We start from the raw sequence: 27,216 nt of genomic DNA, 5'->3' as shown, positions 1-27,216 counted from the left end.
GGTACATGACAGGGGGGGCCAAGCACAGCAGCAGCACCTTCAACTGGCCACCCCATTTCTTTCTGAGTGTTTACCACCTGCACAGCAGGCATGGCTCAATGGCTTGTGGGCTCACCTCCAAGCCACGGAAGTTTATGGGCTGGTGGATCCGCGTAAGCTGAGGCTGGCGTGAAGTCTGGCAGTCTGAAGCTGGCTTCATGAAGCATCCCATTTTGCCAGCTGCAGGAGGGTAATAATTTCCAAGAGAAGGACAGAACACACAGCTGAGGGCAGTAACTATCTCAGCTGTCACCATTTATTCCATCACCAAGTCTGAGTGTCAACATCCTCCAAGAGAGACAAAAGTAAAACCCAGTATCCAGGCGTTGTGAGGCACAGATTTATTTCATTAAATTCAAGTACTTCCTCGTGATGAGTGTTGTCTCTTTAAATTTTCCATACAGAAAAAGCATGCGCTAATATATTGTCAATTGGAGGGGTATATTTTTCTGTGCATGTGTAGATCCAGTTGGTTTCTTTGGTATGTTAAATACAAAGGAAAAAGCCATTGTTCTTCTCTTACTCTCAATTTTCAAAAATTACCAATTCTTATAAGCAGACCAAAACAGATAACAGATGGTACTGGCTAGCAACAAGGAAACCTAGATGCAAATATTGTACGGTATATGAAGAACGTCTCTGATGTGGCAGGGTTATGTTTTCCATCATGGTTTTCTTACCAGGTGTGAGAAAAATCCAGTACTAGCACTGTGTGGTATTTAATTGGATGTGAAAAGTACAAATAATTCAGCTGCTGAACAAATGGTAAAATTGGAAGTAAATTAAAAAAACAAACCTGATAAAATGAATATACAGGGCTCGATATATTTCCCAGTAAAACCAACAGGAGACTCTCCAGTCAGGCCAGCAGATATCCAACCTGCCTGTCCATTTCCGATTTTCATCTGAGATCCCCATGTACACAGGCTACACTACAAAAAAGAAATAAAGGGTGCTTGTCTATAAATGCTTTCCTGGCCCAAGTGATCAGTCAGTGGTTTTCACAGACATCAAAATCAGGCACCATGTAGGGTCTCTCAGAGACAGCAGCAGGTCCAGCATGTCAGCCCCACAGGTGCCTTGCACCCCTGCTTTCCCAGACCTGGATATCTTCACAATGAACCAGGAGCCACTGCTGGGCTGAGCTACAGGAGTGTGTCCTGTATGGTGCAGGTCTCCCAGAGCTTGCATAAGGTTGTTTCTAATTTAGTTTTGGTGGAAGTCAGACTAAACAGACAAACGGGTATTTCTACTGCAAATATCTGTGCATGGGGAAACACCAGGAGCAACTTTGAAGAGGCAGTGAGTGGTGTCCTTGGGGGTACAGCACATGGGAGAGGCATGTCCACATGTAGATGAGACATCTGGTTGCAGTTTGATGAGTGTACATATTTTCCACTCACTCCTGCCCACAATGTCACCTCTACCTCCACTTTTAAATTGCAGCCTCCAGAGCAAGGAAAGGCAGCACAGGTTAAAAAAAACCTAAAATCCCACCAAGTTGTCTTTCCAACCAAGAGTGAAACTCTTCTTGTAGCAAATGAGTATCAGATCCATGCCCTAGAATGAGTAGTAGGTGGTCTGAGCAGCTGGAAAGTTGAGGTCTAATGTCTTGGTTGGGTGAGATTACAATTAAATGCCTTTTTCCTGCAGAAATGGGTGCTTGCAAAATCTCCAGTGTAGTACAGAACGTTTACTTCTTGTGCTGCAGAGCTCTAAGATATCAGAACTTCTATGCACAGCAGCAGACAAACGCACTCAAAATGACAGCACAATTTCTCATATTTACTCTCTTTGCCTCTAACCCCACTGCCTGTAGAGGCAGATCCATGGCAATGAGCACAGCCTTACCTTGTTGGTAGAAGGATGTGGTTAAATGCCCCCTGATTTTTTTTTCCCTAGAAAATGAATCTGTTGATGTGGTGCCAGTCAAATACTGACAGAAATTTGAGACAACTGTGAAACTCGCTTGTTCATTGATGCTCCACTCGTAAGTTATGTGCCTTAGAAAGTTACTTTGCTGGTAAAATACATTTTTCCTAGCCCTTCGCCCATATGACACTGAATCTATGCCTATAGAGAGCATCAGAACATCAAGAGTTTTCTTCATTATATGTATAAAATTCAATTTTTCTTTGAAGTGCTTCTTAATACTCCTTTTGCATTCAAGTAAAGCTGTCACTGAGTTCACTGAGGTTTGCCCACGCAAGGAGCAAAGGCTCTGTCCCCTTGGGATTACACAAGCCATTTTCTAGTAATTTGTTTGCTAAGGTGACAGATTTCCTTTTATAGCACTGAAAACAGGAACTTCACTGTCTTCTCACAGAAATGGCTTTATGTGTTTTATGAAACTGAGCCAAAGGCACTGCTCTTGTCAGCTGGAGTTGGTGGCTGTTTGGTTGGTCTGGACATGAGAATTATCTACTTCCCCTTCCTCTTTTTTTTGTTTTTGTTAATGAAGGCTTTATACCTGACTAAAATACATAGCTGTGTTTTTCCCTTCAGGACGTGTTATCAGAAGCTTTGAGTTGGGGGTGGGAGTAAAAAAGTTCACTTACTAAGTAAGATTAAAGAAATTAAAGGCTAAGGCTCATATTTAATTTTCCCTTGTAGATGTAATTTTTCATGCAGTGACAGCATCAGAACCTTTTCAAGTTTTATAGCTATTTCACATTTGGCAGAAACAACAGGAAACCATCTGTAGCAAAGCAGGATTGTTGTAAGCATAATATTCAGTAATAAAAAAAAAAGATTAAAAGAAAACAGTGTTATCTTTATGTGATAGCTTTGAAGGTGCAAAGAGCAGGATGCTTGCATTTGCTACTAACTTCATAAAAATTTTCTAGATGAGTCAGCCATGGAAAAAATGACTATTTCAGCAGAGGGAATAAATCCTGTAAGAAATTGGACTTCTGGTTTCTTGTCAAGATTACCATGATGACTGTAAAGATACTTTGTGGTGAGGAGGCTGTATATGCCTGTTTTCAGTAAATCATAACTTAAATAGTGGAGCGTATAAGCACACACAGAGCTTCAAATAGTCACATTGTCCCACAAAAGGCAAGTAAGCTACTTGTGTTCTTAAGCTTTAACTCCATGCCTGAAAGCCTTTTCTAGACCAGGGAAATAAAAATAAAATGTGGAGATTTAGATGTCTTTTATTGTCCTCTGTTCCCATATAACAAGATGTGTTTGTTCTTGCTTTGTTGTGTTTTCTGTGCTGGAAAGCAGACTTCCAGGTTGAAAGAGTGTATACTCATTGCTTGAAGGTGAAAAATACTTTTTGTTGAAACTTATTTTGTTAATTAGGGTGTCACATCTCAAGGCTGCAGTTTCAGGGGTGCTCATGGTAGCCACTAAATACCTCTGAAGACCATGGTCAGTCCTGTAAAGTTTTTGCATTGCAAATATCCTTGGCAGAATGTCCATTTAAGAAAGGAAAAAAAGGTGTTTTCAGACGTGTCCTAAAATTTAGCCTGGGCTAAACCTGTCTGTAATTTCTTTGTCACTGACAGTATTTCACATTTTAATAATCAGACCTAGTTTTAAGATAGCATTTCACTGTGGAAAAGTCAAAATGTGTCAGGGAACTGCAAAATCTTCTTGTTATTAATGTCTTAAATTATAGCTAGACACCCTGTTTTTCCAGTTTTCAAGACAAGTTATGAAGGCTTTTTTTTTTTTTAAGTGCTGAGCTGATGAGACATTAAAGGTTTCTTTTTCAAATAGTTTGGCTGTTGGGTTGCTCCTTTCACTCACACCTGCCCCTTGACTTAGAAATCGTCTCCGCCTCTTCTGCATCAAACACTGAATTTACATAGGCACAAAGAAAGTGTGGAAGGCCAACAGCTCGCACCGTCATTAAGATGGGAATGCAAGAAGAACAAAGCAGCACAATGGTAAGAGAAATCTAACAATACCCTGCCTTTCTTCAAGTCTGACTAACCAGGGCTTTCCCACAGGAGGGAACTGTGCTGAGGCTACCGCAGGATTAGCACATGCATGTAGGGCTGCTGGCAGTGACTAAGCCAGCAACAGTGAGTGAGTCGAAGTTCTAGACATGAGTCAGGTTTTGAACTTGTGGTTTGTAGCGGCTCAGAGGGCTTTGTATGGCACCACTGTAAGAGTCTGCAACTGCGAAGTGATGGGCTTACAGCTGGTAGAGCCACTGGCTGCTTTGGAAGGGAGTGCTTGCTTTCAACAAAACACTGTAGTTGAGCTCAACATCCACAGCACAGCCTTGGCATTATTTTAACGCCTTTTTCAAAGTGCTCTGGCTTATTAATTCAGTTAGGTCTTGCTAGTTACACAAGCTTCCCAGGAGAATTTTAGAGATGCTCATAAGAAGCATCATAAAACTATTTCTTAAAATATATGTGACAAAAATAAGACAAAAGCAGTGGAATGATACATGCATTTAGCAGCTAAAGTAAGAATTTTTCTCTGTGTGCATGGCTTTTTCTTCTGAAATTCTAAAACGCAGAAGCAAAGAAAATGAGAGGAAAGCATGATGTCTGTATTTGTTTTGTTTTTTCAGAACTCTCTGTTCATGCCTTTTAAAACAACTTTGGCATAACGACTGGAGTAGAAAGACTTGAGATATTCCCTCAGTCCTGATGTCGTGGGTGTTTTTGCCATTTATTTTAACAAACTGTTGATGTTTCGCTTTCATCTGCTGTTGCCTGTGCCTATAACAGAGATGGACTAAAATGTTAAGAAAAGTTGCAATTGCTGCACAAGATGCCCAAACTGTATTAGTTTAGTCAAAATGAGTGAAAGACATCTGCTTTTCCCCTTCCAAAGCCAAGTGCAAAGACAGTGCTAACAGCTCAAGTTTCCCAGAAACACATGCAGAAGTAAAGCTGCTGTCTGTGGTATTTTCCCTACCATTACTAATTCTAGATGGATTAATTTAACGAGAGGTGCACACAGACCTTTGCTTAGCTTCATAGGCATGTCCACTTTTGCAGAACAGATGCAAACTCAAAAACAAATCTGCTTAACTCTGCAGTATTTTTCATCCTGAGTTTTCACACTTTTTTGTATATATAGAAGAAACACTTTTCCTTAATCACGGAAGAGCAATTAGTGCTGGGTGTGTGAAAAGTGCCTAGAATACCAGGCACTCTCTGAGTCTTTCATTCAGGAGCACTCTGAGGTGAGAAGCAGATGCCTTCTGTTAGATCATCTTCAAGGACTTAATCCCAAGGAGGAACTTGGATGCCTAGCAGACAAGTCACTTCACATGAGCAGTCTAAACCTTAGATACTAAGAACTCTCGCCTCCTCTTCACCGCAGAGGTACCTACATACCTTAACGCCCACGTTTGCATCCAGTGAGTTCCCTGCATGCCTGAACGTGTGCTTCTGGACATGCTTTACCTGGCTTGGCCTGTGCTGGATGAACATACCCACATGCCACACGTCAAGCCCTCCCACTGGGAATGGTCGCACTGTTACATGCTCAGGGAGCTCAGGTGAGCGATCTGGACTCAACGTGTTTCTCAGCCTGCGGAGACTTTAGCTGTTTTACTCACAACAGTCCCCAGCTCCAGCTCTTGTGCATTCCAAAAGAGGCGTCTGTCTGTTCATCCCTCGTTTTTTAACTGTTACATTTTCCTAGGCATAACTGGCAATTTGGAGAGCAAAAGAAAAATAATACTGCCACAAGTGTATGGAGACATAGGCCCTGGGTAATACTCAGTATAAGGTATCTAAATTTAGCTCAGAGTAAGAACTGGAGCCCAGTTTCCAAACCCTGACCCAGGTGGTGCCCCAGTCACTATGTTTGGGAGTCATGTGTCTGAGTAAAAAAGAGACAAAAACTGTCTCATGCAAAGCAGAAAAGCTCAAAGAGGAGGAAGCTGGACAATCCTGAGAGAGCCTGTGTAGCCATGCTGCCTGGCCAGGGGCCCTGAACAGTTCCTTCTCCATGGAGCTCACTCAGCCAGCCCCCAGCCACTTAGAGGGAAGACTTCCAAAATTGTGTTCATACAAAGGAGGATGCTGGCAGGTGGAGGTGTTTGGCTTTGTGTTGCCCTGTAGATGATGGGGTTATTAAATGCAAAGATAGGAAGCAGTGGCAGGAGAGGTTCCATAAGCTGGATTTTGGAGGGAGTCTGGAGGACTGTAGGGCAGAGCCTTGTCAGGTTTCTAAGCCCTGCCAGGGTCATGGCCAAGTTATTTTGAAGATCTCTGTTTCGAGGTGTCTCTTCGCAGACTCTGGTGGTAGCAAGGATGCTGCCACCTTCTGTGGCTGCTGCGGAGCACTGAGTCCATTATGGCACAGTTCCTGTTGTGAATCTGGCCTGATCCCCAGTGAAGTAGGAAACTTTCCTAGGAAAAATGCTAGACATTAGTCCAGGCTAGTTAAAGTCAAAGATCACTAAGAGGCAAGTCGCTCCAGGAACACTAGCATGCATGAAGGATGATTTCTGATGGATCAGTGTCTTGTGGCCAATAGCCAGCTCTAGCTGAAGCTCTTCCCCCTGGGACATTTGCAAAGACCTTGCTGCCATGTGCATTTGTCAGTGGCTGACAAGGCACCCTTGTCACATGCTGTAGTGCACCATCAAACCTCTGGGATCCTCTGGGGAAAAGGGCTAGGTGTGCACAGTTAAGCTGCGGAAGTGTGTGGGAAATTGCTTCATGGCCACACAAGCCCCATTTGCTTTGGAATCCACTTAAAATCTGGATAAATACACCCAGTTATAAAAAAACCAAAACCACAAAGTAGCCCTCCTGCAAATATCCAATAACCCCATGGCTTTGGCACTCTCTTGAGATGCAGGTGTTGGAAATTCAGCTCCCTGTTCCAAGTTAAACAGAGGGAGTATTTGATGTTGTCCCATTTTACTCAAAGTGTGTCATACACCTGCACTAATAAATTGATCTGTGGAAACCACATACTCCTCTGAAATGTGCTAACCATACCCTGTAAGTCTTTAGTCCTTACTAAATGTGTAGCAATACCTTTTAATCGGTTAAAGAACAATTATTCACAGTGCAAGCAGAGAACACGGCAGAGATTTAGGAGAAAGATGTTGCAGGGCAAACTTCAGTGAAGGGGTAATACGTGGTATTAATGTGGTCATCTTAGGTTTGTATTTCCAGGCTTTTGAGTGGTTTTGAAGTTTAAATGTTCTACAGTAACTATAGTATCTTCTGAACACTGAATTAATTGTAAATGAATTGGGTTTTGGGTGAGAAACTGCTGAGCTAATACACCCTTCTCTTAGTAGGCACACTGACTTCAGCTGCTGATGGCGCTTTGGGAGTGGGAACAGCACAATTTGATTTTTATGTTTTAAACACTGAAGTTGCTCCCTTTTGGAGAAGTTTGCTTTATTGGGCACATAAATTAGGGAGAACCATTTTGGAGCTCTGTATACAGCTTTGACTTCTTCCTACAAGAAGAATACATGTGTGAGAAATAAACAGGACCTCAGGGATTCAGGTGAGGCGCTTTATATATGAAACAGTCTGGGCAAGAAAAATGTACAGAACTGATTCCGTGCAGACAGGCAAACTCAGTCATTGTTTCCTCAAGGCTTTAAACTTACGTGACCATGAGGAGCTAAGAGACGGGGCGGTCTTATGGCTTTTTTTTTTTTCTAGCAGATTTGTCAATCCAGTATGTCATGACATGACAATGAAGATGAAAGGGTTTTCATTGGCATGTAATGTATGTGGGTTTGGGTCACCTTTAATTACGTGTGAATAGTGCAGAAGAAAAATAACAAACACAGCTTATTAGTAACAAAGAAAAATGCTACCCTTTCTGCTGCACACTTGTGGGCTGAGATTTGACATAATTAAGCTCAGTGTAAAAATAACTCATCTGTCAATACCATCATTTATCATGAAAGGATGAGCTCTCTGTAACGCATGGTTTGAATTAACTGTCACTTGCTGTCGAAGTGACTGAGGCGCCGTGTACATGTTTGGCACTTATGAGCATACATGAGTTTTTGTAGATGTCTTTTGGAGACAGAGCCAAGGGAGCCAAAAAACAGACTTCGAAAGCAACCTGAGCACACATGTGAACACAAGCACTTGCTATGCACCGAAAGCTTTGTCCTTTAAACAAGCTTCCTGTTTGCCTTTTTTGGAGAAGAATTAGCTTTCGTTGTTTGCTGTTTTAAAGCTCTTCACTTTAACATGCCCTCAGGTCCCTGCAAGGTGACACTTTAGACAAGCTGTAAAAGAAATGTAGTTCCTCAGCTGCTGTTGTGCACTTGATGGTTTTATCTTACAGAAATGATGTTTCTATAGCCCTTTATTTATTTCAAGCAAATGGTCATGGAAATAAATCATATTCTATTACAGGGTTTTGCTATAGAGTACATTGCTACCACTACAAGTACGGTTTTTCCACTGCTTGCACAGAGCAACACATTTAGTCGGACTAAGCCATCTTCTAAGAGCTGTCCCAGACCAGGGCCTGGGGGACTCCAAGGGACTCTGAACCAGGCAGGCTGTCTTCAACTCTTGGAGAGAAACAGGAATGCCAGGAGGCAGGAAGGGGCTCTTCTCACAGCCCTCTCAAGTCATAAACATGACTGTTGCTGTATTTCCGTTTGCAAGATTATCTTGACATTGACCACCCCTTTGCAGGCAGAGGCTGATGACACATGGTACCACATTGCCCTGGTAGCACTAGGCCCCAAGCAGGTGAGAGTGAGTTGCCTGGGATTTCTATCCAGCCACCTTCTTTCTATGGGGGAGTTGAATGGCTGTGGAGAACAGGTGCATGAAGGGAGCAGGTAGAACAGAGGGTCAGGATTGCAGCAAACATGAGGACTGTAGAAAAGGATGCTCAAATTCTTTTTGGACTCCCAAGTGTATGAAGAGCAGCAGGGACATGAGCAGTGGCTGTGGGAACAGCACAGGGTGCGGGCAGGGGAAGGGGTACCTGCTGCTTTCCACTGGGGTATGGCTCGAGCTAGAGTGGAGTGGCAAATGGCAGCCAGAGGGGTCACACAGCATTAAAAAGGAGTCAATGGCCCCACAAAGCATGTGCAGTGAGGAGGAAACTGAGTTAATAGGAGTCAAAGGACTGAATGGGGATAAAACCAGCAAATGGTCGGGGACGAGGAGAAAGATGGCATCTCTCTGGGGATGGAGAAGGAATTGCTGGTGAATCCAGGGCATTTGCTGTCTAATTAATTGCTGGTGCTCTCATTCTTGAATAACATAACGAGCACCAAACTTTGAAGTTCCATTTTCAGAACAGTAAAATTATTTGATCGGAAACACCAAGGAGGGAGAAAGTAAAAATAAAATTTCATAGGCAGAAAAACTATCTTGAGCCTAAAATGTGTCTACGGATTTACCACGTAGCCCTGCATACATACGTACATATAACATATAAGTAAGTATTCACATTTTTTATTAGCTCAGAAGTACTTTTAAAAGTTCCAGTTATTACCAGTATAGAGAGAAGTTCCCTGGAGCCTTCTTGGCATGTTATTGCAGTAAGAGCTGTTCAACACCAGCAAAAGATGCACAGTGTGTACACCTACAAAATACATTTATACTCTGACCAAGTAGTCAATCACAAATAACCATGTGAACAATCCTGTTTAATGTACAAGTTTGTCATCCATATTCATATTTTCATCTTCTGATGGTCTTACCACTATTCGTTGCAACTTGGTTTGAGAGATGCTGAAGATCCTTTTGGGAAAAGAAGTACACAATGATTCTACATGGCTGTGAACTTGGCAGTTCTGGGTTAATAGTTGGACTTGATGATCTTAAAGGTCTTTTTCAACCTAAGTGGTTCTATGATTCTGTGCTTAGATGAGAAGATACTAATAGTGCCTATAACTGCTTCTTGAAAATGCCATCATTTTTAACAGGCAGGCAGCAAGGAAGAGGCTGCTTAGAGCCATGTATTTCTGTTTCCCACTCCTGTGGCTGCCTGGGAGGGCAATCTGAACTGGCCTTGCTTATGCTTGCTTTTTTTTTTTTTTTTGGCCAAGCTGTGCACAGTTTATTGCATTTGACTTTAGGTTCAAGCAGCATTCTGTAGGGCTGTCAAGAGCTGAAATGTCAGAATGAAATACTGAATGCTATTTCCTCAGATGCTTAGTGTCACAAATTATAGAGGCTCCAGGCTAAGTTTCCTCAACATATTCCTGTGATTGCTGTGGCGGATCCATGCCTCATTTTTCAATACATTGGTCATGGGTTGATGAAACCGATTTCTCTGAGAATCTTTTGCTAGCACCAGATAGAAGACTTCGCCCCCCAAGGGAAAAAAAACAACCCCAAACCCAAACTACAAAACAGCCAACAGAAAAAAAGAAAATTAAAAAAATAATTAAAAGTGGTAAGTTTTTCAATTGCAAAAGATGGAACAGGGTATCTGTGGCCAAGCTGAAATTGATGCTGCAGCTTCACATGCAGTTGTGTCAGTTCAGTGCTAGTATAGATGTTTTTCCTCCCACCCACGTGGGCAAGTGTTGGATGTGTTGTTCAAGCTCTCTTCCCGCCTCCCTTTTGCCCTATTTTAAATCTGCTGCAAACTTAACCTACTGTATTCAGATTTGTAACGACATGAGGTTTATGTGCTAGCTGGGACATGCAAGTACCTGGAGTCCTAGAATGCTCATAATTTGCATTCTTAATGAAACATAATTTAAAATCCTAAATATAGAAAGTGCTCTATAACTGAAATGGATTAAACCAGCTCCTTTTTCCCAGATCTCAAACATCCCTGTCAGTCCAGAAGTTTTGGAAGAAGCCCTGTAGAGCTCCGAGTCTTAACTGCTTGACAAAGGAGAACCAGAAAACCAAATATAGATCTTTCTGTTGGGTTAAATACAGAACATGCTGTTGGGTGCTGCCCAATAGCAGTTGAAATCTGTGGTGCTAGAACAGACCTTAGGGACCTTAGTTTTTTTGCTAATCCTATATTGCTTTCTGGTCTCCGGATCCAAGATAGGCATCATGAAATGCTTCAGAAGGGCAGGTTTTTCTTGCTTTAAAGTTTTACCTTGACCACCTATGCTGACATTTTTTCTACCTTCTTTTCTCTATCAGTGTAATTTCAGAATATCTCCTCAGAATTGTTTTTTAATGCCCTGGATTAATGGTGCATTATTCCAAATGCCATGGTAATTCTTCACCCCAAAAAATGCTCCTCAGCTGGTTCTGTACCACAAATTACATCCTTATACCCCAACTTCTTTTGGGCCTTTGAGCAATAGAGTGATACAGGCAATAATTATCTCTGCCAATTGCCAGGTGTTATTCTCTCTTTATGACTGACGTTTTCTGCCTGCATCACTTCAAAGCCTCCAGTAATTAGCCCAACTCCTACTAATGCTACAGTTTCAGCAGCCTGAGCTCTAGGATGTTCATCTGTGTTTCTCTACAGCCTGACGCTGTCCTGATCACACTCTTCTGTCTCTCCTCTTGTTTGCTTCGCCTATCTCAGTGCTCTGTAGCTTTGCCTCCCATCAGATGGATACAGTGTAAAATTAAGTCCTTACTATGAAGGGTTTTCCTCCAGAGAAATTTAAGAAACTGAATGAAATCAGCTTACTTAGGGACAGGATCCTAAAATGAGGAAATCAGGCTTGCCTCAGAAAACATGGGAATTACATGAACTGATGGCACAGTCCTTTCCATCATCTCCCACCAAGTCAAAAAGCTCCTTTCAGTCCTTCACAAGCACCCGAGAGGTTACCGCTTCCCTGGCAGTGGGGCAGCTTAAAGATCCTACCCGATGCCTGGTCCCACAGCCTGGCTGCCAAAGGCAAGGAGAGGCTGGGCCAAAACACAGGTGCCCACACAGGCAGCCAGACCCATTTCATCCTTGAGCCCCATGCCGCAGGCTGGCAGCTGTCGCTGGCTTCTTCCCTGGGCACACCCTTGCACACTCCTTCATGCATGTCTGTCTTTTCCTCCACCCACTACCTGCATCAGAGGTTTGATTCCCCCCATCCCCCTTTTTTCTTTCACCTCAAAGTGATAGCAATTCCTGGTGCATTTATCTTAGATGATGTGGTTGTTGTAAGATGAAGTACCTGCAGCAGCCAGTCTGCGGTTGATTTGAACACAGGCGAGTCTCGACAATGAGCTTAAAGGAGGGTGTCAGGTATAAATCTTGTCTTCAAACAGCCAGGGTGCATTCCAGACTTCAGAGACACCTCTTTGTGTGGAAGGTTGGTTGGGTTTTTTTGCCTCCTTTTTCTTTTTCTTGGACCTGGAAGAGGATGAAAGTGGCAGGGTGTGTGCGTTCGTTTAGGCTGATAATAAGACTGGGGCTCACGGGCATGGTAATTTGGCAGCCTCTTCACTTCCTGTAACAGTTTTTAAAAAAGGATCATTCAAGGGCTGCTTAAAGACAAACATTTTTTGTTTAACTACTGGTGGCTCATTTTCTGAACACCCATGCAATTAATCTTATTTGTATTAAACAGGCAGGCTGCTTTTTGTAAGGTTTTCTGAGCTATAATTAATGAAGATCAAAAATGTTACAGAGACATAATATTTAACTTTTCATAGTTGCAACTGCACAACATCTGCAGCAATTAGAGAAGCAAAAGAAAAAGGCATTGTGTTGGGTTTTCTTCCTTTCAAAGTGTCTTTGTTAACCCTCTTAATGGGAATGTAATTTCTGGTAAGGGAACTAATCGATATTAAAACCACAGATTTTTTTTATTGCATTCGCTGTCAAACATTTGGTTCAAAAATATTATCAGCTATGTTGGACTTGTGAGAACTGAGCCCATGAAGTTAAGTGCAGAGCTATCTGTATTGCACCTTGAAGAATCAGACCCAAGCAAGATTGTTTACTGCTTGCATAGTAGTTTTCAAGCAAATGCACGAGTGTGTTAAAACTTCAAAAGCATCATAGTAGTTTCATGATTTTACATGTAAAAAATCCTGGATGTTTTGCCACTAGAAATTCTGTAACACAGATTATCTTCTAGCTGTGCTGCTTAAAACCTAATTAGATTTTAATAAGTAGTAGCTTATTTATCTCTGGATGATTAAATGAAGAACTCTGGAATGCATCACTTGAAGACATATGACAAGAAACATGCATAGTTCTACCTTGGCACTAGCTGCCTCCCACTCCACCAACCTTTCAGCAACTCTAGCAAAAAGAAAATCTGGTTTTCACTGGCTTGAAATCAAAATGTGGATGGCTCCAAGTGTGTCACTTGGATTCACGAGGCAATGGCAAGCTTTGCCTTTACAACAGACACACAGCTTCCTTATGCCAGGGATAGCCTGCTTCATATGCATGTGGCATTTTGCTAGCACTTTGCTAGATTAAAAAAAAAAAAAAAAAAAAAGCTGCAGCTACGTCATTCCTATTAGCATCTGAACTCTTCTGACATTGCTAAAGCAAAATCATCTCTGTCATCTCTGTGATCTGCAGTAAGTCTGATCTCAAACAATGTTTGAGGAAAAAGCTATCCTGGTGTGATCCCAAAACCAGAGAGGCACCATCGGATGTGTACTAAACCACATTAAGAATGAAGAAAGAATTAATCTTTGCCCTTTCATTGTGGACGCAAGTGTCACATGAAAAGTGAATATGAAGAAGTTACAACCCATGGATATCAACCACACCATAGCTGGACCATGATAAGTGCTACCTGATGACCAGTTCCTCCATCTCCAGTAACAAAAAACTGTGAATCTAGAAACCTGGAGGCAACTATGAGCAAGGGTTCAGGGCAGTGCTGAGCATCCTGCTCCTGTGCCCCAGCAGCCTACACCCCAGCTATTCCTTCCCAAGGAGAGAGCAGCCTGGTACCCTTGTGTCTGGGGGTCCTTGTGTTTAACCCATGTTTGATGTCTAAAGATAGGTAGGTTTGGTTTGAAGAAATGTTTGCAAAATTGAGTAATGGAAATTTGCACATGCTGATTACATCACATTTATTTCTGTTTACTTATTGATTCATAACTTTCCTAATTATATGCAAGCTAAAAAGGCTAAAAATTTCTTGTATTTAAATGTAAAGTTATCCATCATATCCAAGAGACATCTGATCTCCAGATCTAACCCCACTCAAGGTCAAAGCCCAAGCAGGCCAGTGGTTTGAATGAGAGCATTGGGTCTTGTGCACAGGACAATGGTAGCAGGGTGGCTTGGGGGTGTCAGGAGAATTAGCAGCAACATGCTACCTCAGTCCTAGCAAAACCAGGCACGAGAAAATGTCAACAGTTTCAGCTTTTTTCTTAATTGCAAAACTGTTACACATAAAAAAAACTGCACACTTCCAGGACCAAAATCTGTGCATTCTTTGAATGATATCCAGGTTTTTACATTTTAACTGACGTGAACCCCTCCCACAGTCCCCCCGGTTACTCATCTTTCCAAGCGCTCTTTCATCTCTTATCTTTCAGACTGTAAGATCTCTGAGAAAGAGACAGTCTTTATTTGTGTATGCACAGCACCCGCATATTTAGCACTAAGCTCAAATGTTTGCCTACACTGTAAAATAGTTTCCAAACAGTGTGGTTTAAGAGCATGTCAAGGGTATTAATTTCTAACAATTAAGAAGGGAGTGAGAAACAGTGTGAACAAGCTGTAGTTTTTGTTCAAAACAAAGTGATTGAACATGGAACTCCCTGAAGATTTCAATCAGAGAACCCCAAATGCAGTGTTGGTCAGTACACAGCTGAGGTTGTCTGTGCAATGACATTTCTGCACCTTAGCTTCTTTCTGCCTCATGCTACTTGTACACTAATCACAGCCATCACCGTTAAAAAGTTTTGATAAGGATGTTCTCAGGAGGAGTTGGGTAGCTCTGGGAAGCTACAATCACTGTACTCACACTTAACAGGCTCTGTTTGTTCAGGTAAAGGAGGAGTTTGGGGATTTTTCTTTACCTCTTCAGCCTGTCCCCTTTTATCCAACAGATCTACTGTGTGAGGCCCCAGATTTTTGATCCTGCCCTCAAAATGCAGGCCTGCTTTAAAGTCAGAGGAACAGTGCCTTTGATGACTTTCATTTATTATACCATACAGCCCCTACACATATATGTTCAGTTTATAGGTAAAAACACAGCTGTTTTGACTCTGTATGGCACTTTTTCACATGATGTGATTCTTTTTTCTGGTGATCTGCACGAGGCATGAAGTCAGAAAAGTAGTATTTTCACCCTCAGTTCATGTAGAAATAAATAATTGCGTGGGCACCAGCCACTGGAAGTTTGTTTTCTTTCCCTGAGTACCATCATAACCTGAAATCAGAAAATCACTCTGCATCTTTCTTTTATGTGGTCTCAAAAATGAGATCTTTTAGTGTTGCTTTTATTCTGCCTGTGATTTTAAATGAGTAAAAGATTCTCTGAAGAGCTGTATTCATTTACCTGGCTATGTGTGGCTACTGCCATTTAAGCTGTGCTATGCAAGATGTTCATGTGAGCTTGGCAGGTCTAATATAGGACCTTGAGGGGACTCACTGCCTTTTGAAGTGGCACACTGGGGTCAGGCAGAGTCCACAGTGCCACCACCCACCTGTACATGGGCAGCTGTGTTGAGCCCTTGTTGAGTCCAGCAATGAGAGGAATTGCTTAGTTAACAGATCCAGAAAGCTCCTGGTCTTTAGACAACTTCCTTTTCCTCAAGAATATCATACATTTTTTCTTCCTTGCTCTCATGGGTGTTCCCAGCTATCCAAGTAAATACAACTTTTACATTTGCCACTGCATATAGTGGATTCCGGCCTTGAATGTCAATACGATCACTTTGCAACACCCTAGTAGGGTTTCAAAGTTATGTACTTAGTATCACAAATATGAAAATCACAGAACAGAACATAAAAAATTGGCTACAGTATAAAATCAAACTAGGGGTTTCTTGAGTGTGAGCTCCAGTAACACTGAATGTCCAAAAAGTGAGATCACTCTATTTTTCAAAAACTATAAATTTCCTATGCCTTGTGCAAATTGCCCTCATATTTCCAAAGATGCCTGGAAGAAGATCAAGCCTTAACATAACTGAACGACTAATATGACGTATACTTCGACATATAAAATTACTAGATAAAGAAATGGCTCCTATTTGGTAACATAAACTGCTTTTTTCAAAGACCTATTGCAGTGTCTAGAGATTTACACTAACACTTCGTTCAAACATTCAATTTAGTGTTATAATGGAAAAGAAGATCATCTGGAATTTCAGAAAAACTGGACCTCTTCTTTAAGTCAAAACTCACTTCTCTCTGGATCCATTTCTTTATCAAAGACACATGACAAAGTGAAGTTAAAGTGTATCTACATCTGAGGCAGGTCATGGATTTGTTTCTCACAGTGGTAGTAGGCTGGTGAGGATCAATGTACAATATTGCTTGTGAGGAGTCATCACACTTAAAAGTCGAGCAGAGAACTACCCCTCCTGCATTCCTTCATGCCCTTGATCCCGGATTTTCGGTACTTTACAGAAACCGTCTTTGTGCCCATTACATTGAATCCATGAAAACCAAATTTGAATGTGTGATGGCATTGATCTGTAGTAATGAATTGCTTGTAAAAATTGTTGTTTGCTTCACCTTGCACACAGTGCTAGAAGGTATAACACAAGAGCTGCCATGAAACATGGTGCTGCTGAGCCTTGGAGAGCCTGTCTTCTTGGCAATCGCCATCAGAACTCGGAGTGGAGCTTTCACACTAGGAATTCAATGTCTTTCCGAAATACAAGCTTAGGCTGACTGGTAGTTCAGAGGAAGCTCTGTGAGGGATGAAGTTGGGCACATTTGGGGACTGTCTGTACATTGGTCTCACCGCCTTAAATGTGTCAAGATGAGGACTGGTCTCCTCAGCCCTGTGTCCATCACCAGAGTTCTCCAGGCCACTTTAGCAGAGGGGTTTGCATTAATGTTAATATAGGTTGCACAGAGAAAGGAGTTTTTCAGCCAGTCATTTGTTCACATACACACACTCAAACCCTGTTAACACTGTTTCTAAGTAGCTTAAACAATTTATAAATTCAGTTCTAATTCAGAAAGAGTGTTAGACAGTAAAACTGGGAAACAGCTTTGGAAAATACAAGGCAATTCAAATGTACGATGTCCTAAGTGAAACAGTTTACGTGCTTATATTACTTTACTTGATAAAACTTCTTATTTATTTTAAGGCGAGCAAATATCTTCCCCAAAACCATGGGGAAACACCATCAGCCAGATCTTCTTTGTATGCACTATTTCACACAGTCTGAACTCAGGCCTCAGTTTGACCAGTAGAATACCCTGGAAGCATGCCGTTATGCCCTCCAGTCATGCCAGAAAGCATTTGCTGCCTGGAGGCACAGACTGCTAGAGCTGTTGCAGCACCACCAAGCCATCTCCATCTCCGAAGCAGCCATGTTTGGTCCAAAGGCTGAGGAAAGGAGTGCTTGGCTAAGTGGCTTTCCATCCTTCCTAACTGGAAAGCTGCTCTCTTTGCTCACCCCAGAGCAAAAAGAAGGCAGGAGAGCAGCTCAAATCACACCACCATGGCTTTTGGACCTAGACTGTAGCAATCCTAGTGTTCACCATGTGAGACACTGTACCCAACACCTGAGAGCACTGAGGTGCCCACAGGGTGTCCCTGCTGAAGACCCCAGCAAAGGGGCACCAGGGAGGGTCTCCCACCCCCTGAGCTGCCTGTGTTGAGAAGGAGGGTGAACTCTGGAGCATACCCTACCTGCTCTCTGGCATGCCTGTGTGGGGTGCTTGGGGGGAAAATATGGGCTTCCTCAGGATTACTGCTGAATGCCATAATGGATGGCTAATTATAGGTCTTGCAGTGAAAGAAGCAGCCCCACAGAGATCTTAAGCTACTATTCTTTAAGTAGAAGCATTATTTCTGGGATATTATTCCCACAGGCCAAAGTACAATTATAGTGTTGGTTTATATTTCCTTGCAAAAAAAAGTTAAATGAGCAAAGTGTATGGTTTTAAATTAATCCTCTTATCAAAGACTCACTTAGACAGAGTTCCACCTTTTGCTTCCTCCTTGTAATGTCAGTGATATCTGGAAAAGTCTCTGGTTTGAATCTTTGCATGGCACAGGGTATAAGGCCTAAGCAGGTACAGGGTAGCAGGCTTGGTCCTACAAGGTTGGGTACTTTCTTTGAAATCATCAGGAAACCTGATCCTGTATAGTAAATGAACAAAGAAAGAAGCCCTTTGCTGTGCAGTACTCCTCCAAAACAGCAGAGAGGAATTAATATTGTTGCCTCTACACATAGGAGGACAAGTTCTTGAAGCAAGTCAGGGGTCTACTTCATTCATATGGGGATCCTAGAAATATGGTTAGTCGCACCTGACCACTATAAGGTGAGATATTGCAGTACAACTCTTTGCATGCATCCTAATAATGGCAAGAAAAATGTTCCCACAAGTTGTCCATAATTAACCTCTCCCCAAAAGATAAACCATTTGAAGAAAAGATTGGGCAAAATCAGCTCTGATTTCCAAGTAATGAGAAACCATCTTGCCCTCTCTAAAGTGTTACTTCCTTGGGCAAAGTGACAGAAAGATGGATCCAGTTTGTAAGCTTTGAGCTGCCATGGAAGTGCTCTTTTCTAGGGCACACATTTCTAACTTGAAAATAAAGATGGGCAGACTTTGACAGAGTTAGGAGTGGTTTGCAAGCTGTGTCTTGGGAAGAGGCAGTGGAAGAGAGAAAAAACTAACCTATGAGGACTGAGGACTGTGCATGTCTGCCTGGGATAAATTCAAAGTTAGGGCACTGTTTCGAGGGTCCTTTGAATTCATTCAGGAAGTCATTGAAGTGCAGAAGCCCAAAGTTTATACGTGTCCAGCACTTTGTGCTGTACTTCTGAGAAACACCATGCAGTGGGATGATGAGAAGTGATTAAAAATAAGGAAGATAATAGATAGGACCATATTTTTCAGTCTTATTCATATAATAACTTCAATTCCACAGTACATGGAAGGATTTTACAGAAAGCTATACAAATTGTATGTAATAGCTTTTCACAGCAGCATGCCACTGACTTCTAGTCACATGGTAGAAAACACAGCACGGTATTGTGCTCAGCAATACTTTCCATTTCCATTTAGAGTGTGTGGGTTTGGGGCATGTGACTGGAGGGGTAATGTTTTTTAGGTTTAACAGAAATGGACTTTGGACTTTGCCTCATAGAGGAAGTTCAGAGATTTCATCTAGAAAGAGCAGCCAGCCCTTGGTTGCCTGGTCACTCTGCAGGGAGCAGGGTTGGTCCTTTGCAGGCCTGCATTCCTGAGACTTGAGCTTGGTAACATTCCCTTTCCCGAGCACCAAACACAGTTTAAATAGGATGCCTGTTTTCTGATCTTAAACAGCACTGTCAGCAGCTTGATACTTCAAAGACCATTCTAGGCTGCTGGCTGGGTGCCAGTCCTCTGAAGGAAGGGTGCCCACATCACTTGGCACAGCAGCTGGTGTTTCTCTTTGTCTTGTCTCCAGTCACCAGTGCCAAACCTGCCCCTTTGGTAAAGCCCAGGATCTCATCTAAGGCCGTGCCCATTAATCACAGGCCACATATACAACAGCCTTTACAAACATGATTAACTGTCTCTGAGGTGTACAGCAGCCTGGAGAGTAGCTCAATCTCTAGCAGAGAAAACTTGATCCCTCAGATGTAGGTATATGGAAACAAATGAGATCGGAGGTGGGCGCTTTAATTACAAACACAGGTAGTCTGTAGCAGAAGTATCCCAACCTCCAGTTCTCTGAACACTTTTAAAGGATGAAAGTGAGTGATTCATGTGTGAAAGAGGCACTAGTCATCACCAAATATCCCAGTCCCAGAGTAAGCTGAGTACTGTTTCTAAAGCCAGTTGCTTTCCCAAGATGTCAATTTGCATGACACGATGCTAGCTGTATTGTCCAAATGGTCTGTCAAATCTATCACAGTGACAAGGAAATACTGTGCTCTCCTCCTTCCTGCTGAAATTCCTTGAATACCTGGTGCCAGCAGTTCAGCTGATAATGCAAAGAGGGATGAAAGCAGACGGCCTTGTTTAGAAAAAGTGACTTTTCAAATGGGCTTTGACAGGCTCCCTTCATCTTTCTGTGACACGTCGTTTCAGTGCAAGCAGCAGACTACAAATAAACCCTTCGGTGCAGCAAAGGCTATGGCACTTCTCATACTTTCAGTAACTGTGAACTGTTACTTAATTGTTAATGTACTAGTGATTATTCCATTACTTCAATATATAAAGTGCTGTATTTCAGCCTCTGAGCTCAGATTTGGCTATTTTCAAGATACTTTTCAAGTTTCTGATCAAGCTGCTAAGTACAGGTTTATGTTAGGTAGGTCTCTGGTGCTTATAGTGGTATTGTTTTGATAGGGAAATTATAAGACTACTTCCTTTGAGTGCATTGAACACCCACCAGTTTCATCTACATGATCCTCTTTTATTAACTCTGTCAACTGCCATACAGAATGTGTGCTCTTTGTGTGTCATGGCTCAAATCCAGATGCCGCCAGCATCACTGAGAACTTCACTGCAGACTTCAGGGGGGGTTTCACCTGCACAGCTGTGCCTGATGCTTCACCTCAGGGAGGAAGCTGTCTTGTTCATCCTCAACTGCCAGGCTGTACATTTGAAACAGGGTTATTCAGACAACTCACATCCTCTCAAGTGTCTCAGCCCCTCCTAGTCTAGGGACTGTGGTCTCTATCCCTCACAGGTCTGGAGTCAGGCACCTCAGTATACATCCTATCTCACCAGATGGAAGTGAGTGCAGTCACACGGGGAGCATGGGACTGTTCACAGAGACACAGCTGTGTCCCTCTGTGCCTTCCAGTAAACACTGCTGGAGATGACAGGTTTTAAATCTCTAATACAGGAGAAAAATCTCTAAAGGACAGGGGAAAAAAGCTTACGTAGAAAACAAGGCTGGGCTGACTCCGTCTGTTTTAGGGCAGAAAAGCACCATGCAAGGTGTGACCAGGAGCTACTGCATGCACACCATGTAGTTTGCACAGCAGAAGAAATATATCCATGAGGCAACAATGGCCTCAGCACAGAGCCTGAGGCATGCCTTGGGCTTTGCTTCTCCTGGCTTAGTGCCAAAATATATCAAAGTAGCCTGGAAGCTGCTTTGGTTTGTATCCAGCTATAAGGGCTCCAGTGGGCCATGGAGGCGCACAAGGCAGGGTGTAGTAATGGTTACAGGTTTTCTAAGTTATCTGAACCATCTATGGCAACTTGTCAGACTGATCCATTGGAAGATAACTAAAGTCTATTCAGCTGCACATGAGCTCACCCTCTTAAGACAGGTCCAAGGCTTTAGAGAAATAAGCATATTTACATAAGAGAGAAAATGTTTCCCATATTTGCCGCTTCCAAACCGATCTACAGCAGTCAGTCCATCATGGGAATTATCCTTCTGTCTTTCAGCCCCTCCCTGTAATGCAACACAACAAACAAATTCTGCAAGTCTACTTACCTGTACAAGTCATGCTCCAGCCTCCATTACTGCAGTTCACTTCCAGGACGGCCTCCCTTCCCTGCAGAATAACCTTCACTAATGTGAGGCCAAGAAGAAGAGCAGCACTACACAGTGGCATGCTGTGTTTGAGCCACCTAAGAATATGCATCAGAGATCTGCCCGGGTCTCCTATGGGTTGGAAAGGCAGCATTAGTCCTTTCTCACACTGTAGAGCAGTTTCTCATATACACAGAGGAAGACCTTGTCATTCCCCATGAGAGGAGACTCCCTTTTTCCAGCTGCAGCATAGTCAGGGAGTTTCATACAGATACATCTCAGATAAAGTTGCAGCTAGAAGCACTGCCAACACGCAGTACTTAAACACAGGATGTCAGCAGCAAGTATGTGAAGCATGAGAGAACAGTTACTTGTGTGGCCCTCAGTGCTTTCGTAGCTTCATGGTGATGCGAGTCTTAGGTTGTTCCAGGTTCCTTCGTGCTGGATGTTAAATTAATTAAGTAAGTAGATTGAGAATGCTCTAGCAGCCACCTTCAGAAGAAGCCTTGGAGGTTTAAGGTGCTTTAACTTTATGGGTTTAGTTCATATTATCAGTTCAGGTCCTCTCCCAGAATCCCCTCCATGCTTACCAGCCTTTAGTGTTATTTTAGCTTCTCGCTCATGCATTCATCACAGTTTGTGAAAATCGGAGTCGACACAATGACAAAAGTTGTCACACTGAGTACTTTGTTTACTTGGCTTGAGCAGTTATTTTCATAGTCTCTCCAGAGAAAGGTTCTTACTCAAATTTGCCAGAGATACTCAACAAGTTTAACTAGAAACTTGGCATTTCTTCTTCCAAAAATTCTTCGAAGTATATTTTCCAGCAACAGACTAATTGACAACATCTTGCTTCACAGAGGCACGCATCCTTCTGCATTAGATTTCCTCAACCGATTAACGCTTGGAGTTCATGGAGGCGGTCAGCTGTTGGGCACAGCACTGAACAGCCAGTAGATGGCTCACCTAGCAGGCAGACTGATCAATCCCCCAGATGCAATTTTGTGCAAATGAGGGATAAAAATCCTTCCAAGTCGTGTCAAGAGTGATTCTTCATGCCCAGACTGAGATTTCTCCAGTGTTCTGCACTGTATATTTTACATACTGAATCTCTCACCATTTTAATTTTCCCCACGGCTTTCCTGCTGTTCTAAGGGAAGCAACTGCTCTTTTTCAAACCAGTGGGACGAGACAGCGTGTTCGACAGGAAAGGCCTAAAATTTATGTTTCTCTTCCTTCATGCTTAGACTTGAATTTACCAAAACAGCTTCTCCAAGAGGTAAATAGTTATTTATATCCACTGAACACCACAGTCACCTGTGTGATCCAGGACTGTCTGTGTCTGGGTTATTTACATATTGATACCTGCAGACATTTTAACCTGGAGGAAGGGAGGTTCAGATTTTATTTGTGACCAGTAAGGAATGACCACCTTGCCGAAATTTTTAGCTTAGAAATACTACCTCCCACAAATTTGGGCTAGGTAAGTTTGCCAGCGCCATAAAACACTTTATGATATATGCCTTTGGACTCCAGAGACCATGGACCTGTTTGCAAGAGCTCTGCAGCAATCACTGTTAGATACCTATAGGGCTGTAAAACAATGCTTCTAGGTATAACAAATTCGTTAATATTAGTGTGACTTGCAATCTACAGTGTAGTGAAGTGGAAGGATGTGAGGAGATATGGTAATCCAGAAGCCATGATTTCGAGGGGGTCAAGACATCTTGCCACAAAAAAGGAGCTGAGTTCTGCATCCTAGAAACATGTTTATTAAAATTAAGTTTAATTTAAGGTGAGATTACTACCAACATCTGTTCCAGCTCTACAGAAGACAAAAGAAATGGCTAGAAAGGGTTAATGTCTAGCTGTCCCACCAGCCACCAGGGAGGAAAGCTGTTTATAAAAGGAACAAAAACCTCAAAATTTCTCATTCTACAAAGTCTCATCCATTCTGTTTCCAAATTGTTTAACATTTTAGGCTTTAAGGAGTAAACAATGTATTTCTGCTTCTGGCTCTTCAAAGCTATTTGATTTACAATTCTCAGCTCTAAGACAGTGGGTTCAATGCATGTCCTGCCTTGCCTCCTGTCTCCTCCTGGTGCCTGGACACCGAGCTCTGTGTAGGCAGCAGCACCAGCTCCTCTCAAGCCTGCACAGAGCCCAGGAGTACCCAGTATTAGTCCTTTTAGGCTGGTTATCTTGCTAAACCACACATGCCCGATCCATGCCACCTTTCTCCCCTCCCAGCTGCTGTAGTGCCTGTCCCATCATAGATCACAGATGAGATGTGCAGGCATCCCTTTGCTGTGCATAAGGTTTTTTCCAACTTGCCTTGCAGAAGCAGCACACACATGTTTTTAACATAAAACTTAGCTAATCAAAATATATCAAGCTGATTTGGGAGGTAGCTCTCCCAATCTCTCCTGTTCAGGAGGGGAAGTTACTACACCAACTGACTCTAGGCAGCACCTCAAGGTGCTCCAGAAAGTACTGAAGGAGGTATTACCAGTATGACCTAGTTGTATGTGAGCTGATTCAGACAAGGAAAAGGCTTCCTCCATTCCTCCAGCTAGTTTTGATGTACATAGAAGCTTTCTATTCTGCATAAACTCAAAACAATGTGGTCCCATCCCAACAGCTAGAATTGAGAATAGCTGGCAGATAAGACACAGCCTTCCCCCTTCCTGTACTTCTCCAAAAACATTCAGTTAGCACTGGCTTACTCATGTGATAGTGTAAGTAGACTTTTGACCTGTTTGACTCTTTCAAAGCAGATGCTTGACTCCAGCAAGTGCTTTCTCTGGATGAAAATTCAAGCAAGCAATAATCTACCTGCATGGCACTCCAGTATATTTTCAATGCACTTTTTAGGAGACTGAAAAAAAAGTTAGAAAGATAACAACATATATTTTCATCACGCAGCTCTTTTGTCCTTGGGTCTTGATTTTACCGCAACCTGTAAGATGGGGTCCTCTAAAACTTCACCCCCTGCCTGGAAATTTCCTTCTCCAATTGCCCTAACTTTGGTTTAGTAGGGGCCCCATAGTGTTAATGATTGGAAAATCTTAGGGTTTGTATGAAATCAAAGCTTCCCATATTTCTTCGAAGTTGTTGATCTTCAAAGTACAGAGGTGCTGGCTCTGGAGGAGCAGTCACTGCTTTATACTACACAAAGCTTCTGAGAAGCTCAGTGTCTCCATGTGAAAGCCATCCTGCAGTCTTTCACATAGAAAAAAAAAAGCAGCCAACACTAAGCCATTGCAGATGCACTCCAAAAAGACAATATATAAGCTTCACTATAGCATCTTCTAGGCTCTACACATTACATATCTCTCTGCTTTGCTTTTATGCTCAGGATGGCAGTTAAATGCAATTAGTGACACCATTTCTCTCAGGTCACTTAAGGAGTTAACCAAATTTTAACATAGTTGTTTAAAGAGCAATTAAATATCTGCAATGGATATTTGCAGACATACATAGTTTTGTGTTGTTTTGTTAAAATAGATATTATCTATGAAGGCATCTTCCTGTAGTTTGAGCTCAGAGTTGGCCACCAAGCGACATAGGAGACACTCGGTGAAGTTAATGGACAAAGGGGAGCAATTTCCCAGCTCTGTTTAAAGCAGAACTGTTCTTGCCAGCACTCATAACTGGACTGTAATACATTCAGTCCTCAAAAAAGAGACACTAGAATTTGAGGATGAAAGCATATTTTTGTAGTGGAAATATTGCAAGGATATTCTGCCAGAAAAATCTTTTTCAGCAACTTGAGCATCCAACTCAAAATAGCAGCTCATGATGCTGGAGTCACTGCTTTCATCCAGCATCACAGTGAAAAGATGTGAGCTGGCATGGCTCAGCAGTCTGCAGGAGAGACGATGACAGCTTTCTGAGGGCGTAGATTGCTTTTGTTCTCCAGATGAAAACACTCCTACCATAGCAGCCTCAACATCCCCTACACCGGCCTGGCAAAGCAAGGAGCATAAAGAATGGGAATGTGTTGCTATGGCAGAACAGAAAACTTGGTAGAGTTTACTCTAGCAGAATGAAAAACCCAGGACAGTTGTTAGGCACAACCGGAATGTATTTGCTGGGGTATAAATAGAAACACTGCAAAACTGATATACGTCTAACAAATGCAAGATATTTTTTCTCATCTTGGTAGTAATGCCAAATAGCTTATGGGGAAGAAAGGAGAAGAGCACATCAGAAAACTTACCAGCTCCAAACATGTAGCAGCTTAATAGATGAGATTTTAGTCTCCAGTAGATCCCTAGCTGACTGCAGGATCCTTATTCTCTCACAGCCTGATCCAGAGATGTGTGAAAAAGAGCTTATAAACTCTTTAATGCAATGCTCTATCCAGGGTGGCCAAGGCTTTCACAAAATTGCTCTGTTCAGCTTTAGACATTCATCTCAAGAAACATGAGCTCACAGTGGAGAAAAATCCAGGGAGAAGCACAAGCAGACAGTGCTCCAGAAATCGTGTCTTAATGGTGCAAGACTGGATGATTCAGAACTGTTTTACATAAAAGATGACCAAGTTAAGGTCACAAATACCTAGGAGACTACAGCAGAGCAGAAGGAAATAATCATCCATGTCTGTAGTGGATAAGAAAAACAGCAGTTAGCTCCAAGTGAAGAGAGATATAGATGAGACATGCAGAGAAGCTTCCTAACAGCAGGAATGGCACAGCACTGGAACAAAGAGATGAGGGGAAACTGTGTAATCTCTGTCACTGGAGGTTCCCAAGATGCAGTTAGATAAAAGATTGTTGGTGTGGCAGAGAATTTCTCTTAGTATGAATCAGAAGAGTAACTTCTCTGAGTGTGAATCAGAAGGTAACTTCTTGAGGTCCCATCTGGTCCTGGTGGTTTTTTTTGACAACTGAATTATATGATAAGTGTTAACTATATAATAAGTACTTATCACAGAAATGCCTTTTTTTTTCTGACAGGATGCACTTTAATGTACTGATACAATGAATTATCAAAGGTCTGTATAATTCTCTGTAGAATCTGATGGCTTTGTGGTCTGGTCTTTCTGGTGTGTCTTGGAGGTAGATAGACTTTTAAAGAAAGTACAGCTGAGAAGATGCAAAAAACCTTGTTTTAATTAGGTTAATTTAATGTAGCTCTGAGATTTGTTTCAGCGTAAGCTTTATTCTGTTAATGTTACTTCATAAAAATCACTGAAAATTTTGGGAGATAAAGTATAGGAAGAACATCCATTCTGGCCTTGCAATAGGAATTTTTATGTTAAAATAGTTGTCCACAAATATTGCACACATAGACACAAACTACAAAGCTGTCAGATGTGATAGAAATGAAATATAGGGAGAATTAACTTCTTCCATGTTTAGTAATAAACTACATGAAGGCCATAAGATGGGGATGCAATATCCAAACCAGTAAGCATCTGTGGTCCAAGTTTTCCGATAAAGGTCTATATAAACTGAAGAAGAGTTTGCAGTATCATCTGAATTGCAGGCAACTGTAATCCAAGGAGAGCCTTCAGCCTCTCATTGTTGCAATTACAGTGAATTCTTAAGTGCCAGGATAGTAAAAAAAGCACTTAAATCTACAGCTGTAAGCTATTCTTCTTTCTTATAATCCTGATAGATATGAATTACCCATTAATTGCCAAAATTAGTTTTAATCTTCTTAGAATTATCTTAGCTAGTTTAGCCAGCTCTGCTTTCTGCCTTGCACTGCTG

At 42.1% G+C, this 27,216-nt stretch overlaps 1 protein-coding gene across 1 annotated transcript in view; it reads left to right on the top strand.

The window, feature by feature from the left end:
* Nucleotides 1–3,905: 3,905 nt before the first annotated feature.
* Nucleotides 3,906–27,216, top strand: part of EDAR (ectodysplasin A receptor) — a gene marked incomplete at both ends in the record, with an annotated part of 60,822 nt that continues 37,511 nt past the window's right edge. Inside the window, one exon of the mRNA XM_082277370.1 lies at nucleotides 3,906–3,938. Within this exon, the coding sequence (XP_082133496.1) occupies nucleotides 3,906–3,938 (33 nt within the window). The remainder of the gene's footprint in view (nucleotides 3,939–27,216) is intronic.

This window comes from Coloeus monedula, assembly GCF_965178545.1.
Source record: "Coloeus monedula genome assembly, chromosome: 3".
Taxonomy (NCBI): Eukaryota; Metazoa; Chordata; class Aves; order Passeriformes; family Corvidae; genus Coloeus; species Coloeus monedula.
Note: the sequence above shows the minus strand (reverse complement) of the source record. Positions and strands in the feature narration are given on the sequence as shown.